The sequence below is a fragment of the Pteropus vampyrus genome, unplaced genomic scaffold (assembly GCF_000151845.1).
Source record: "Pteropus vampyrus isolate Shadow unplaced genomic scaffold, Pvam_2.0 Scaffold107, whole genome shotgun sequence".
NCBI lineage: Eukaryota > Metazoa > Chordata > Mammalia > Chiroptera > Pteropodidae > Pteropus > Pteropus vampyrus.
Genome location: NW_011888888.1, coordinates 1,803,262 through 1,819,972, shown reverse-complemented (window position 1 = coordinate 1,819,972; position 16,711 = coordinate 1,803,262). Strand labels below are relative to the sequence as shown.

The window sequence follows — 16,711 nt, the reverse complement described above, 5'->3', positions numbered from 1 at the left end:
TACAGTTTATTCTCCACACAGCAGCCAAGGTGATCCTGCTAAAAGGTAAGCTAACATATCATTCTTAAGAGTAAAACCCAAAAGGCTTTTGTTTTGCTTAGAGTAAAAGATGAAGTCCTTACAAATACCTATAAGAACCTAGATGGTCTGCTCTAACTCCCAACCCCACTGCAAATCTATTACTGCCTCATTCATTCTGCTCAAGCACGCTGGCTCCCTTGATATTCCTTCAACACACTCTTAACTTAGATCCTTGGGCATTTAAAATTCTAACAGTCTGCAATGTTTTTCTTACAGATAAATGCATGGCTCATTCTCTCACTTTTTCAAGTCCTGGTTCAATGTCTTAACCATCCTATGTAATAACAGTATCCCCTATACCTGACGTATGGTAGACCGATCATATTAATACCCTAGTTTTCAACCTTCTCTGTATTAAAACCGCATGTGACTTTGTAGTTCTTCTGACTTAAAAGATGGAATCTATTTTCCCATCCTTGTAGTTGAGGTGGTGTTATAACCTACTTTGGCCAACAGAATGTGATAAAAGTGAGTGTGCCAGTTCTAAGCCTAAATTGGCCTTGCATATATTCCCCTCACTTGCACCTCTGCCACAGCCAAGAGAATGTGCAAGGTAGCCAGTTGGGGAATAAGAAACATGTGGAGCAGAGACAAGCAATCCCAGCCATAACCAGGCTAGATGTGCTGATAGCCAGCTAACCCCCAGAAATGAATAAACCCAGTCAGGATCAGCAAAGCTACCTAGATGACAACCAAAACATGAAAAAATATTTATTATTATATGCCACTAAGGTTTTGTGGTTGTTATACAACATTACTGTGATAATTGATACACACTACTACTTTTTTTCCTTCCTATTTTATTCTTCTCCATAGCATTTAATATCTGATCTAGTATATATTTACTTGTTTATTAGGTTATTCTCTTTACTCTTGCCAATAAAATGTTAAACTCCATGAGGATTTGCAGTCTTTAGGGTCTAGGATAATGCCTGGCACATAGTAGGCATTCGGTAAATATTAAATAAGTAAATAAATATAACCAAGCATGATAATTTAGTAAATCATTTGGATCTATGTATCTGTGTTAGATATCGTTTCAATCTATGGAAGCCATTAAACTCAGAACCAGTCTTTTGAATCACTATTTCACAGTTTCACAGTGTTAAAATCATGATTTTTTACAAAATATTATCATTTTACTGAGCAAATTATGCTTTATGTGCCATTAGTAAATAATTTAAAATTTAGGAACATTATTTACACAGGATTTATCTCATCCTACTCTAATTTTGGTGTATATTTAATAATAATAAATTGTAGCATGGTAGCGCAAGTATATAATTTATAAATTAATGAAACTATATCAAGAAGGTACACACTCAGAAGTTTTTACCATGATCAAAAGTTTGGAGAGCACTGGTTTGGAGATCAAAAGTCAAAACTCCCAAGTTACTATCAATGATATCTTTAGATAATAAAATATACTATACAGATTATTTTTTTCTCTATCACCAAAGAGGTCCAAATGTGCAAAAGAGCAAGAGGTTGCTTTTTCCTCTCGTATTTTACTTCTCATGTAATATCCTCAATCATTCTTCTTTCCAATCATTTATTTAGGATAACATTTGACAGTACACTATGTCCTTGATTCATATTATTACTAATTCTCAAACTGCAAAATATTCCTGTTTTATGGATGAGGAAATCAAAGTTGAGAGAAGCTTAAATAACTTACTCAAAATTACAGAGATAGTAAATAATGGCTAGGTCTATTCCAGATATAACTGTTGTGATCTACATCAACTGGAGTATCCAATATAACACTAGACACTCACATCACTAAAATCAAATGTATCACAGAGATGTGCTACTTCTGTCTGGTCCTTTTTTTCCCGCCATCTACATATTCTTTCCTTAACCATCTATAATTAAAATTCCCTCCTACTAGCATCAAAGATTATTTTTCTTCCCTCTTCTAACTACAACATATCTTAAAGATAAAGTAGTAACAGTTTATATATCTATTCAATCCATGTTCTATTTTAAAATAAATTTTTCTAAATCTTCTTAATAAGGAAAATAATAAATGAGGCGATCATTCTGGAACATATTTGAACACATTAGATATGGCATAAACAATATACGATTTGCAAAGAATATATAGTTTATAAACAATATAAAAACTGGCATATAACAAAGCAACCACTGAAAATTAAATGTATTGGTTACATATTCTATACTCTAGACTAAGTTGCATTTTAAAATACTTTAAAAATAATCTGCCATCTATCACAAGAATTTAAGGCATGAGAAAATACCAATACTTTATTATTCTTTGAAACTCTTAAGCAGCAGTAGAATAATCCATGTCACTACAGTCAATATTACAAGATTATATTCTTTATTTCTAAATATTCAAGTATTCAATTATATTTTCCTTAGGTCCTAAGAGCATCAAAAAGTATGCTACATCTGAGCCAATAATAGAGACTAAAAAAGGTAGGTAAAAAACCGGGTATAAATGATGCTTCAACATCAAGGGTAGAAAGGACTTAGAAAAAAAGAAGATAGTCAACAGTGTTGAATGCTAAAGAAGAATCAAGAAAGATACAAACTACTATAAAGTATCTCTTAAATATGTATAGATCTAAGCCAAGCACAGTAAATTAGGTTTCAGCAAAATGGTAGAGAGAGCCAGGTTAAAGGAATAAAGAAGGGACTGAGGAAGTAGAGCTACCAATGCCTATACCTAATTACTCATTTACGAAAGCTTCCTTTTAAGCCTTCATTTTATCTTTAATAATTCCTCTCAATATTGATTTTCACAAAAAAAATTTTGTTTCTAGCTTTTGAACTATTAAAACTCGTCCTCTTTACTTTTCCATAAAATGTAAAAACCAAAGCATCTAGTATATTAAAGACTAGTACATTTCTCTCACTTTAACAATTTTCTAACTGAATTATAAAGTAATTAAAAAATAAACCTTTTTATTTTGTGCAACATCTAATAATGCCAGTGAAAGGTTTTAAAGGTAAATATTTAAACATATTCAATTACTTTAGCTGCAAGTCCTATTACTGATATCTACCTACTGTATGTTCCTCCTTGGCATTTAAATATAATCTATTTACAGTATTAGAAGAATTACAAACGAGGCAAAATTACAGGAAATTTCTAAATTACACAGTAGTATTTTAAATCCACAGATGTGGAGGCCCAATTGTAGTTATACATGGATTTTCAACTGCTCAGGGGTGTCTGTATCAAGGGTCAGCTGTACATGCTGATCTATTTCTAACACCAACTTTCTATGCACATTAACAAATCTTAGGCACAAATAGGCCACTGGACAAACTAGAAAAAGATGAAAAGACAAATAGAGATGCACAGGGAGGTATAAAGGCAGGCAGATAGATACACAGCAGAGACAGGTACACTGACAACCAGGCAAACACAACATTATTGTACTTAAATTAATGTAAAATTTATTGTGAAGAAAATACATTAGTCTTTCAGATAGTGATAAATTTCGGAAATACAGTCAGGGAATAAATAAAGAATGACTAGATATAATACTTTGATAAAATTGTTCTTTAGAATATTTCCTTAAAAGAGGTAATGGTCTGGTTACATATTTACATACTAAAAAATTACAACTTAATCTTATGTACCATAAACATGCAGTTTACAGATTATCTTAATTTTATAGTTTCCACACAGAAACCTTAAAAGTTTGTCTGATGTTTAACATGTACCGTAATGTGAAATAATGCTCTTCCAGAGCCATAAGAATGTTCTCTCAATAAGGGCTCTTTATGCTTCTTTTTTCCTTTTCTAAAAGAAGGTGGGTAGAATTTATTTGAGGCTGAAACCTTAAAAAATTGCTTTTCATTTTTTTCTTCAAGAATTTTTGTGCTAGATATACTTTGCCTGCCTGCCTATTTAGTGAACTATCCCGCTCCTTCCCTAAGAGAAGTCCCTTTCATAAACATCTGAATAAGGTCTCCACTTTGGTCAACAACATACATTTATCCTACAATACCCACCTCACTGGCAAGTTGATTGGTTCTTTCAGGAATGTGAAAGTAAGATACAGCAACTCTAGTCATTCTGAGCTCTCCCTAAACCAGGGGTCTTTAACTCCCAGGCCACGATGGTACCTGTTAAGAACCGGGATGCACATCAGGAGGTGAGCGGCTGGCGAGAAAGGTGAGCAAGCAGAGCTTCATCTGCAGCTCCCCAGCACTAGCATCACCGCCTCAGCTCCACCTCAGATAATTAGGCATTAGATTCTCATAAGAGTACTGGTCCCTGGTGCCAAAAAGGTTGGGGACCGCTGTGATAAACTGAATAAAGTGAAAGAGTGAGGCTGGTCACCATAGGAATGCCTTTATTCAGCACATGTAGCCCCCCAAACACTGAAGGTCAAAATGCTGAGGTAAGAGTAAAGCAGGTGTACAAGAAGCAAAGGCAAGTATCCAAGAAACCCTAGATCCAAGAAACCCTAGAGAGACAGAGAAACCAATAAATATAGAGAACCATAAAAAGACAGAGGAGCTGAAATGAAGAGTCACCTAGGTTATGGATGACTCTCCATTTCTTGGTCCCTGTCTTTCAAGGAGCACAAGGGCAGTATTCCATTGTGAAAAAGTCTTTTTTTCACTTAAGCTAGCTTGGAAGTAGGTTGCAAACAAAAATCTACACCAACAAATAATTTTTCTGTAATCTTCAGGACATTTATGTCCCCCTTTTCTCTCTTTTCCTAAATACTAAGAATGTAACTGTTGGCTTAGGCACCATCATGTCATAGAAAAGGGATGTGCTTTGACAACTTGGGGCAAAGTTAGCTCTGCCAACTTCTAACTGTAAAACCTGTAACAAGCTCCTTAATTTCTAAACAGCTTTAATTTTTTTTTTAAAAACAAACTTATGAGTAAATCCATTGCACACAATGTGAGAAAAAGGTGTCCAGAAAAGCTATACTCCACATTTTGGTAGATGGGATATAAAACTCCTTTCTTTGCCTTTCCTACTTTGGTTTTGGTTCCAAATGTATAGTCTCAAAACCTCTAAGGGTCATCTCCTGGAACACTAAAATTTGCTGAGAAATTCAAACTAAGCAAGAGTCCCAGCATTATAAATATTTCCTAGGTCCTAAAGACTTTTCTTAAATGTAATTTTTAGATAGCGCTTTTAACAGAAGCCAATAAAAAACAATGATCTAACCATTTAAGAACTCTATTAACAGAGAGAACTACTTTATCTATCTGGGATAAAGTAAGATTACCAGATTTAAAAACACTGACCATGTGGCTTGAACTATATTTTTAAAAGATCGTTTATGCCAACCAAACTGTAAGGCTAAGCAACTATGCCACAATAATGAGCCATCAAAACACTTATCAAAACATTCAGGAGTGTAGAGGCCAATATCATATTCATCTCATACTCAGCATGTAAGCTGTTCTCCCTTATGGAACTCACTCCTATTATGTGGGTATATGGATTTGCTTATTTTATACACTGCCGCCTTGCTCCTTTCACCTAAAACCCACAGTTCTTATCATCTCTGTCTTTGCAAATGCTGTTTGTTTGCTATATCTGAGATGCCTGTTATCCTAATCCACCTGACAAACTCTTACTTTAAGAAGTCAGCTCAAATGGGGCCTCTTTGCTGAAACTGTCCATGATCTATCTATTCAGGCTGATTTAGGCTCTCTTTTGCCTCTATGGTTTAAGTCTTAAATATACTTCCATTAGAGCTAATATGACATCTTTAATTACTACTTAGTACCTCCTACGTACTATGTTAGGAGCTTTACATACATTATCATCTTGATCTCGGTCCTTCCTGATAGATATTATATTCCCAATTTTCCAAGATAACTTGTTTATATCATAGTAGGGCCAGAATAGAAATTACTAACTATACGCTTCCAAAGCTCATTATCTTTCTACTAGTCTAGAGGTACTAAGGTTTTTGGAATTCAAGTCCCTTGAGATCCAAAAGCTATGAATCTTCCCCACTCCACTCCACCCCAATGGGCTTACACACAAAATATTATGTATAAACAGAAACAGTTCATAGACTGGCACTGAAGCCAATCCACTGCCCCCAGGAAAACTTTCTGCAGCTTCTTACATGTCTGTTCACAGTAGGTAAACCTCTTGAGGAAAACAACTGTCATATTTTCAATTGCCAATTCTAAACAGAGTACCTCGGCCATAGTGGGCACTCAATGATCATATTTTGTATGAATGATAGATGACAAACCAAGAATGACAGGGACACATTTTTGTATTCTTTTAGAGACTACCAGGGTAGCTACTCAAATGTTAAATAGTTTTTCAAATGCAGATTACATTTTAAAAAGTTATTACAGGAAATGTAAAAATTAGCATAAATTCCAAAGCCTGAGATTAACATGATCCACATTCCATAATCCCCAGGAATAAGTTTTAGAGAGTAACTACATATATCTGCCATAAGCCAGTTCACAGACACTACAATATTGTACAAATGGAAACAACATTTTTGTGTGATTTCGGAGGGAAAGAGATAATTGTCAAGGCTTGACTGCATGAATCTAAAAATTTTAAATACCACAGGAACTATAGAAAGCTGGGAGAGGAGATCAACTCCTACTTAGAAGAGACGAGTGGTTTAGTACTGCTTATCACTTAACTTGCCTTAGCATGTCTTCAACACAAATCTAATTAAAGGCTTTTCCTCATGGTATTAAAAATCAAATTTTACAATGGAGAACAAGCGCTTTAAGATAAACAGGCTAAAATATTTATTCTAGAAAGCAAAAATTAATTACATTTTTGCTTTGAGTACTTGGTGAATGTAGCAAAATCGTTCTAAATTTTTAGTGTTCTGATATTCAAAGTACTGGTTTATAAAACAGAAAAGTTTTCCAAGAAAGGGAAAAAGTATGTTCAACAGTACAACCACAGACAAGCAAGATTTAATTCATTCAGTGGATATGCTCAAGGACAAGAAATAGCTTATTCCAAAGAGAAGAGGGTGAAATTCTGCAGAGTACAGGAGTTTAACATTGGAAACGTAATGTGAGACTGTTGAAAGGGCTCTGGAATGCCAGGCTAAGGAGTATAGACTTTATCCTAGTGGCCTGTGATTCTAAACTAGGGCAAAACTTATAAAATTGAGGTTGCAGAAGAAAGGAAAATTAGGAAGACAGACAAGCATATAATTAGTTTGAAAAAAAGCAGAGCTTGGATTTGATGCATTGGCATTTAAAGTCCAATCATTTTAATGGTTGTCCAAGGGAGCCTTGAGGTTTTTAAATATACATATTGATAATAAAAATAAAACCATATTTCCAATATGGTCCTATATGAATGTATTAAAGAAAACAAAGAACTGAGCAGCAACACTAGGACTCAAACACAGACTCAAACACACATCTCCTGACTTTTAAACCAGTATGCTTTCCTTCATCCCACAGATGCCAACGCTTGAAAGCAGTATTTTAGGAAAGTGAGTATGATATATGGAATGGACTGAAAAAGGCAAGAAACTAAAGGCAAGAAGAAAACAACGGCTATTGCTGTAATTGCTCCCCAAATACCCACAAGTTACAAGATACTACTATTTTTGAAAAGACGTCAGTGACAGTATATCTGGATTTTATTAATGCAATCTAAAACCAAAAGTTAAAAGTAGACATTTTATTAAAAGTAATATTCTAAAATAATGTCCCAAAAATACGATTTGAGGGGTGGGGGATACTTTAAGTAGTTCCCTAAATTTTTATGCACACCAACCAACATACGGAGAAAAACATTTACTGAATTACTTTTCATATTTTTGTAAAAGATATTACAATTAATAAATATCATATTTATTTAAAGGTTTTATTGAATTCAGTCTAATATTTTATGTTGTATTTTCTTTTTCAGTAGATACTGAAAATATAATCAGTGTGTAAGCACACCTGTATGCATAGAACTGGTTAAAGCAGTTCTCACACTGGTCTAAGAGACAAGCCCCCTGGACCATTTGAGGAATCTACCTGAAGAATAAATCTATCTTACAGCATTAAGCTCGCTATGATTTCTACTCATGCCATGGCCATGAATGCCTATTAAATGCCAGGCACTATATTAAGCAATGCGGATACAGTGATAATGAAGTCCCAGTCTCTACCCGTGGAGGCTTTCAGTCTGGGAAGTCAGAAATGTACGTTTATGAATCTTATGAAATGAGTGCTATAGAAACACGTAAGTATTTAACATAGAAACAACAAAAAATAAATCTATTTAAATGTTAACTAAAGTCTCACTTTCAGTTTCAACTTTTCAAAAATCTTTTTTAAACTGTCAAATATTGAAGGGAAAAAACACTCACAATAGTCTAAAAGTAAATACAGTAAAAAATTCCTTAAAATTAACACTTGAGGTAGATTTTTAGTGTGCTATTTCAGTGAGCCATGTCTGCAGAATTACTTAAAAGTTCTCTTCTATTTGTTAGTTACAACATAAATGTTTGAGTGGACACCCATCCAAGGATGGATAAGAAACTCTTAACTAAACCAGTAGCACTGGGAAAGCACTAAGATTAGCACAAATGCAAAGACTGGAAAATATTTCCCATTGCTCCAGTTTTGAAAGACACATGAGGCATACAGAACCATTTACATAAACTAAGATATTTTACAAACCTACAAGCCAACCATAAGATACCACTTCACACCCCCTAAGATGGCTATCAAAAAGACAGACAGCAACAGTGCTGATGAAGATGCAGAGACATTGGTAAAAATATAAAATGTGCATTCTCTTGGTGGGGATGTAAAATGTACAGCTTTAAATAAAGTCTGGCAGTTCCTCAAAATGTTAAACATAGAATTACCATGTTACCCAGTAATTCTACTCCTAGGTATATACTCAAGGCAATTGAAAACATATATATCCTAACAAAAACTTATTTACAAATAAATGTTCAGTGTTATTGATAATACAAAATACGATTATTACATTTTATGCGTTATTGTAGAATACTAAATATTCTAGAAAGTATAAACTCAAATGTTTATCAACAAATGAATGGATAAACAAAATGTGGTATATCCATACAATATTATTGTCATAAAAAGAAATGAAGTATTTCTGATGCATACAACATGGATAAACCTTGAAAACATGATAAGTCAAAGAAGTCACATCACATACTGTATGATATAATTTAATAATTTATATGATGTGTTCAGAAGAAGCAAATCTATGGAGACAGAAGATAGATTAGCGGTTGCATAGGTCTGGGGAGAGGAGTGATAAAAATTGACTGTGGGGCTGGTTGTAAAATATTGCGAATATACTAAAAACAAATCGTACAGCTTGAATGAATTTTATGGTAGGTGAATTATATCTCAATAGAGCTGTTATTAATTTTTAAAACACCTAAAAACAATAGTAAACAGTTTAACAATGAAAATTTTTATACTTATCTATTCTATGCAGTATAAGAGCTTGCCAGGCTTCCAGTCTTTCCTCCCATCCTGTTTTCTAACATTTCAAATCCAAATTTTCAAAAAGAAATAAATAAATAAAATTCAGAGGTCTTATATAACAAAAAGGCAAATTCTTATCTTAAAAAAATTTTTTTTAATTTTTTAAATTTTTCTATTACAGTTGAGATACGTTATATTAGTTTCAGGTGTATCTTGTTATCTTTCAAAATTATATTTAAACAGAAATCATTTCACAAACAAGGATATACATATAGATAAGAATTTATGGAAAATATTGTCTCTATTTTACCTTTTTTTTTAAAAAAAAAAAAGCAGAGGGTGGGAGGGGAGCTCTCCTTCAATCTGGGTCTTCCTCTAGTTTCTGCCATCTACTTTCAGAATAATAAAGGAAATGGAAGGAATTTATACCCATTTCGCCTATTTTCTACTCGACCCATTATAATCTGGCTTGTTCCCAGACCCCAACCCAAAACTGCTTTTTCTAGTCAACAAATCACTCCTAGTTGGCAAACAGAATGGGTACTTTCTCAACCTCACCTTACCGGTCCTCCCAGAATTATGACTTAGGTAACTACTCCTTTCCTGAAACTCTCCCAGGCTTTTTTGACATCCTTTGGGTTCCCATCCCTTCTCTTTGACCACACCTTCTCAGGAACAATCACCAGTACTTCCTTTTAGGGCTGCTCTTTAAATACTGATGCTCTTCAACCCAAAGCTGGACACTCTATATACTCATCTGAATACGCTCATTCACTCCCATGCTTTCAATTACCTCTTACATGCTCATACGATGACTCCTAAATCTTTAACTCTATTTTGCTCTCTTGAGCTCTACGTTTCTCCTAGATGTCTCATAGGTACCTCAGTTTCAACAAGTCTAAAATAAACTCATTTTCTTCCACATTGAAATTTTCCCCCTCCATTTTTTTCTTGTCATCCTCTACTCGTTACTCCTTTATTCCTTATTTACCAAATGGTACCTTCTAACTTCAGTGATAGCATACCATGCTAGAAACCTTGGAGTCATACTACAATACTCCTTTCTCCTTTACTACCCATTGAGGCTTCTTTCTTAATCCTTATCATATTCTTCATAAGCTCTGTCTAGTTTGGTTCAGATCCTCATCTAACTTCTTAAATTTCAACAGCTTCCAAAATACTCTTCCTCACCTGCTAATCCATCTTTCATACTGGCATTAGAATCAACTTTCTACAACACAAATCTGTCAAATGACTGCTTAACTTTCTTAAAACAGGAAGTGGCTCTCCAGAGATTCATAGTAATGATTCTCAGCTTTTCTACCAGAATTTGAATAACTGAAGACTCATAGTAAAGCAGACTGGGGCAAGAAGAGGAGGTGGAGTGCAGTGGAGTGCTGGCAGCTAGCATGTCTATTTTCTTAACACCTGCCCACTTTCTCTGTGAATCTAAGAGCTATAGTGTAGAACTGTTCAAAATTACTATTACTGATCTATAGAATAAAATATAACATAGATGCAAAAACAATCTAACCCCTACCTACCTTTCTCAGCATCATCTTTAGCCTTTACCATGAATTACTTCACTGGTTCTCAAAGTATGGTTCAGAGACAGCCCATTCCCAGACCATTTCAGAGAGCCCATAAGGTCAAAGCTCTTTTCCTAACAATATAAAGTTATATTTCCTCATCTGTAAATATGAGAATGCATAGACTTTAGTACATTAATTTTTTTTATCATTTTCATCCTCTTTGGAGTGGTACAGTGGAATTTTCTAAAGGGTACATGACACTTGATACTGTGTGAAATGTAACGCTGCAACATTATGAATGTATCAGGTATGAGAATCCAACTCCTTTCTATTAAGCCAACATTAAAAAAATTGCAAAAATATAAAAATGCTTCTTCTATTTGTTTTGAATAATTACTTGGCATAAAATACAGTATACAGGTTAATATGGAATGGGTTTATTATCATTATTTTAAAGTGAATTATTTTTTAAAATGTTTTAATTTCTAATACAGTAAATAAACAAAAGCTCTTTGGGAGTCTCAACAATTTTTAAGCGTGTAAAGGACTGCTGAGACCAAAAAGTATGAGAACTGCTGCATGAGTTACAGGAGATTATCTACCTCTCCCTAAACATATTCAACTTTAAAACCTCTATCCCTTTTGTACAGTGATGCGTCTTCCTCCACTAGCCTAGTTAGTCTTAGCCAGGTCCTTAAGGACCCTCAGATGCATCCTGGAGAGAAATGATAAAAAGAACAGGTTCTGAAGTCAGGCAAGACACTTAACTTCTCAAAGTGTGTTGCTTCATCTGTGAAATACAGGTTAAATCTATCTTATAAAATGTTGATATGTTAAATAAGAGAGTGTAAAACATCTGGTAGTGTTTAGCACAGAGATGAAAAATGTTAATTTCCTTTCTACTGAAAATAATTTATAAAACTACTAACATTACTGTAGTAAAATAAAAAACAATATAACAATTGTTTAATCATAACAAAGCAAGCAAACTGGTTGTTTTGAGTAGTTCTGTCAGGATTACTATTTGTACAACAAATGGTTTTATAGACTAAAGCCCTTCAAATCCATAACTTCTATGGTAGTTCTGTGGTTACCTCTGATTGACAAATTAAGAAAGATTAATTTAAAATATCAGCTATTTTAAACAGCATTTTAATATAGGATGGTTTAGTATTATACCTCCGTTTAGCCTTAGAAAAATGTCCATAAATCCTCTCCTTCCAATGTTTCACAAAATTAAGTTCTATAATTCACATCTCTGCTGCATCCTGTTTTTTAAATACTCCACTGAGCATACTTATTAATTTTTTTTCACCTTCATAAGTGGAGAGAGAACTAGTTATTGAGCTGAAACTGCCATATCTGCTTGTAGCTTAACTGTCATCTTTGATGATTTTTTTATATACAAATGTCTAAAGCCCATTAGATAACCTTTAGCCTGATTAGAATAAATTTACTGGTTTCAACACTTTAGACATGATAAAGCTTTAAAAAGCAAAAGAAAATAACTAAAAATGAAGCCCAGATACCTTTCCTTCTAACTCTATAGTAATCTGTAACTAAATACATATAGATACGAGGATATACAGACCTCAGTGCAATAAATTGTTAGATGATGACTAAATATCAGTTCAGTCCTGTAGAGTAGGTATTTTTCTTCTTTTAAAGATGAAGGAACTCAATTATCTCGTTTTCTGTTAAGTGGCCCGTCCAAGGTCAGAGAGCTAGCCAATGGCAGTGAAGGGAGTAAAACCCAGGTCTGTCAAACATGAACATGCACCACCCTACCTTATACATTTACTTGTCATAATTGTTTCCTGCTATCTTGTAAAGAAGACTAAAAGTCTAAATAGTTGATATCAAGTTCTGGAAATGCCACAAATTAGCTGTTTAACCTTTGATATTGTAAGCAATCATTTCAGCCCCATAGTATACGCCATCACAATACCTTAGTTTTCTCCTCTTTAAGAGGATGAGAGGACAACAGGCCAAAGCGAACAATAGACAACTCAAAGAATAGTTAATGACAGATGGAAAAATTTCTACCCTTACTAGTCATCAAGAAATTCAAACTAAAACAAGATGGCATTTTTCAACCATCAAATTATCAAAGATCAAGATATTTTATGAACATTCTGTATTACTGACACGACTTCTTCAAAAAGTTATTTATAAACATGTATTAAATGTTTATATCCTTTTACCTAGTATTTCCACTACTGGAAGATAACTTAAACAATAATCTAAAATAAAGAAGTTTTATGCATAAATGTTCATTACAAAATTATGATATTTAATAGCAGCAAATGGTCTAAATATTCAACCACAAGGAAACGGTTAAGATAAGTGAAATATTTTGGAACCACTTAAAACCATTTTTACAAACGAAAAACTCATCAAAATGTTAAGGTAAAAAAAATACCAAGAATAAAAAATGGTATATGTAGTATGGTCACAGAGAAGCATTAAAAACATTAATAGGCTAATATAATATCGTATGTCAACTGTACTTTAATAAATATATATTTTTAAAAGGCACTGATCTAGATTATAGATTCATGGCCAAAACAAGATATAAACTAGTTTATATAGGTCAAGTCTATTTGCATAAATAAAAATTTTATATAGATATAAAAAAACAAAAAACATTAACAAAGACAGCGTTTGGGTGATGAGACTATGAGAAGGCTGGATAGAATAATGGAAAGAGCAGTTTCGATGCCCATCTGACTTTCCTAAGGGTAAGGCATCATTAGTTATTATTCCATAATTTCTAAATTTGAAATGAACATTACTTTATAGTCAAATAAGGTTATGATAGCTAGATTATCTCTAAGGCTCAGTTCCAAAATGCTAACATTTAAAAATGCATTTTTACTACACATCAGAATTTAAGAATAACAGAATAGTTAGATAATCTTCTATCCTCTTTTATGGCAGAAGGCAGTTTCCCTCCAGTCACAGGAAAAAGCGGCACCAACTAAGCAGCCTTAATTATAGCTACTGCTTATCAAGTCACAGAATTAAAAAAGGCAAGCACTATAAAAGAATGGCCTTAGTCATCAAATCTCAAATGCAGAATCACCTAGCTAGCTATCCCTGGGTATTACGGAAGAAAAAAAAGGAAATTCATTTAGTCCTTGAGAAATGAAATCTCCAATAGGAATCCCTGACTCATCCTTAAAGCATGAACCCCCAAGGCTACTTCCTCTGTATAGGAGTTCAGAGACTGGGCACCTGTCCTGATGTCCTGCATCACCAAACAATGCTCTTTCCTGACAGGATATGTCCAGGGATAACAAGATGACTGGCATGCAAAAAAGTGACCACAGACCACACCACCTATCCTTCCTTCTATAACCAAAATAAGACTGCAAAAAAATTGGTTTTAAACATTTTTAAAAATTCTAAGCAATTTACTTCTATTTTTGCTACAGTAGTATAAAGGAGACTGCATGCATTATTGTGACACTATTCAAAGAAACCAACACAATCAAAATTCTCAGTAATTAAGGAAAATGTTCTTTTTTTATCCTCAGATCAAAAGATAATTTTTCAAAAATACGAAGGCTAAATATCGAGGAAAATGCTTGAAATAACGCATAGATTATTTAATCTATATTTTCCGGTCTTCAAAAGACATTAACAAAATCTTAATCCTATCCTCTATTATGGTCTAGAAAGGCGGGAATCGCAAAGCTCAACGATAAAACTGTGGATCTATTTTATAAGCTGTTAATTTTAACACTAAAGCTTTACTAGACCGAAGTCTCTTTAAAATGTGAAAAAGTATTTCAGTACTAATAGTCATTTCACCTGCACCTTGTAAACAATTAAGCTGTACTTTTAAACAAAAACTAGACAAGGTTTGCGGCTCATTCATTTTTGTATACATTTACTGTGTATTATTTTTACAATTGAGAATTTCGGGTTGATTATTCTTGGAGGTGTACCTTGCCCAGGAGCAAAATTTTTCCTAGTTTATTTCCCATTCCCAAATCCCGCCAAGGCTAAGGAGCAACCACTTCCCAAAGTCCCACTTCCTTTTCCATTCCTCAGACCTCCAGGGTTTCCAACGCCCCAGTCTTGCGCAATATCCGTAGGAGCAGCCGCCGTAACCACCGCCTCTTAAGCCGGGAAACAACCCTAAAGGGAACATTGTCCAACAGAAAAATAAAGGGGGGGGGGGAATAATGTAGGAAGTCGACTTCTGGTCCCACGCCTTCGGATCTGACCCCCTCATAGTGATGTATCTAAAGCAATTTCACGAACTAGACTTTTAACCTCCTCTCCAGCCCGCCTGCACAAGCAGAGGGCGGAAAGGGAGGGGGGAAGGCTGCGAAGGTTATCTCCCAGTTCAGGGCTTCGGCCCTCATCGTCGCCTCCGCCCCACCAGGACTATTGTTCCCAAGTTCCCCACCCCCACCCCGGATAGGAAGTGATAGTCACATCCCCTCCGCCTTCAGCAATATCCCCTAGGGAGTCCGAAGTAGGTTTCCTTCAGGATAACCCTCCTCCACACATACACTTACCCCCTCAACCTAGTCACTTTGACCCCCAATACTATCTCCAAGCTGGGTCTCAGGAAACAAGAGACAGGACACGGGTAAATGGAAATGAAGCAAACCACAAGATTCCTTAGGGACAATTATTTCCCAGGCGTTTGAGATAACAATTGCGAACCCAGAAACGGCAGAAGTCCTACCTTGCCCACTTCTGAGGCCAGCTTGAGCAAAGAGGCCTCATGAGTTAATGCTAACCTCAACACCCCCGTTCCTCCGTCAGCAGCGATCCGCTCTCCTCCCTGGGCAGACACCCTGCCTAGACCTTCTCAGGAGGGGCAGGTTGGATGGGGAGGTGAGAAGACACGAGCCCCGGCCTGAACGTCAGCCGCCTCTGGATCCCGGACCGAGAAACAATAGGTGGTCGCCGGCGGCTGTGCTGACTGCCGACTCGGCCCAGTGGCGGCTCCCTTTGCGCCCCGAGCGCCGCAGAGGGGGCCGCAAACACGGGAGGAGGGGAAAGGAGGCCAAGGGGCGGGGGCGGTCTCACCTCCCGCCGGCCTCCGAGACCACCCGGCCTTTGGGGTTGGTGAGCGCCCCCTCCGCCCCTCTCCTCACTGCGGTACACAAAGCGCTGGCGGTCCGGGCCGGCTGGGTGAGGCGGCGGTGGGCTCCTGTGCCGGCGAGAGGAGGGGACAACCAGGGGAAGGACTCACCATGAAGTCCCGGGCGAAGTTGTCCTCTCCATTGTGGTCTGGACTCTTCATGGCCTGGACCCGCTGGATGAATTTCCTCAGGATCTCCACTTGCTCCATCCTCCCGCGTCCCCCCGGCTGCGGTCGCTGGCCCCCCCGCCGCCGCCCGCCCGCCCGGCGCAGAGCCCGCTCCGTCTTCCCCAGCTCGCTCCCCCTGCTCGCGCCCCCCCTCCCGACCCCCGCTAAACCCCGCCGCTTCCTCCTCCTCCCCGCCGCCCGAGGCGGCAGCGCCGGCGGCACCGGTCCGGCTCCCGACCCTACAACTTCAGGAGCAGCCACCGCTCTCCCACAGTACGGGGCGAGCCGCTGCGGCTAGCGCCAACCCCAACCCCCAGCTTGCTCCATCCTCCTTCCCCGCCCTCCTCCTCCGTCTGAGACGCCGCCACCGCCTCAGGAACACGGCTCTCCGCTTGCCCTGCCC

The 16,711-nt window shown here is 36.6% G+C and overlaps 1 protein-coding gene and 1 long non-coding RNA gene across 3 annotated transcripts in view; both read right to left on the bottom strand.

Annotated features, from left to right (window-relative positions):
• The window catches only part of PTPN12 (protein tyrosine phosphatase, non-receptor type 12), an 86,837-nt gene extending 70,426 nt beyond the window's left edge, over positions 1-16,411 (bottom strand). Inside the window, exon 1 of the mRNA XM_011365212.2 lies at positions 16,252-16,411. Coding sequence (XP_011363514.1) covers positions 16,252-16,350 — 99 coding nt within the window. The 5' untranslated portion in view covers positions 16,351-16,411. The remainder of the gene's footprint in view (positions 1-16,251) is intronic.
• Positions 45-16,245, bottom strand: LOC111743103. Of its 2 annotated transcripts, XR_002781581.1 has the most exons (3): positions 15,739-16,245; positions 15,095-15,179; positions 45-9,890 (listed from the first exon to the last, which is right to left on the bottom strand). It is a non-coding gene; the product is annotated as an uncharacterized LOC111743103 (long non-coding RNA). The 2 variants fall into 2 exon arrangements; XR_002781582.1 differs by lacking the exon at positions 45-9,890 and having other exon boundaries at positions 14,912-15,179.
• Positions 16,412-16,711: the final 300 nt, after the last annotated feature.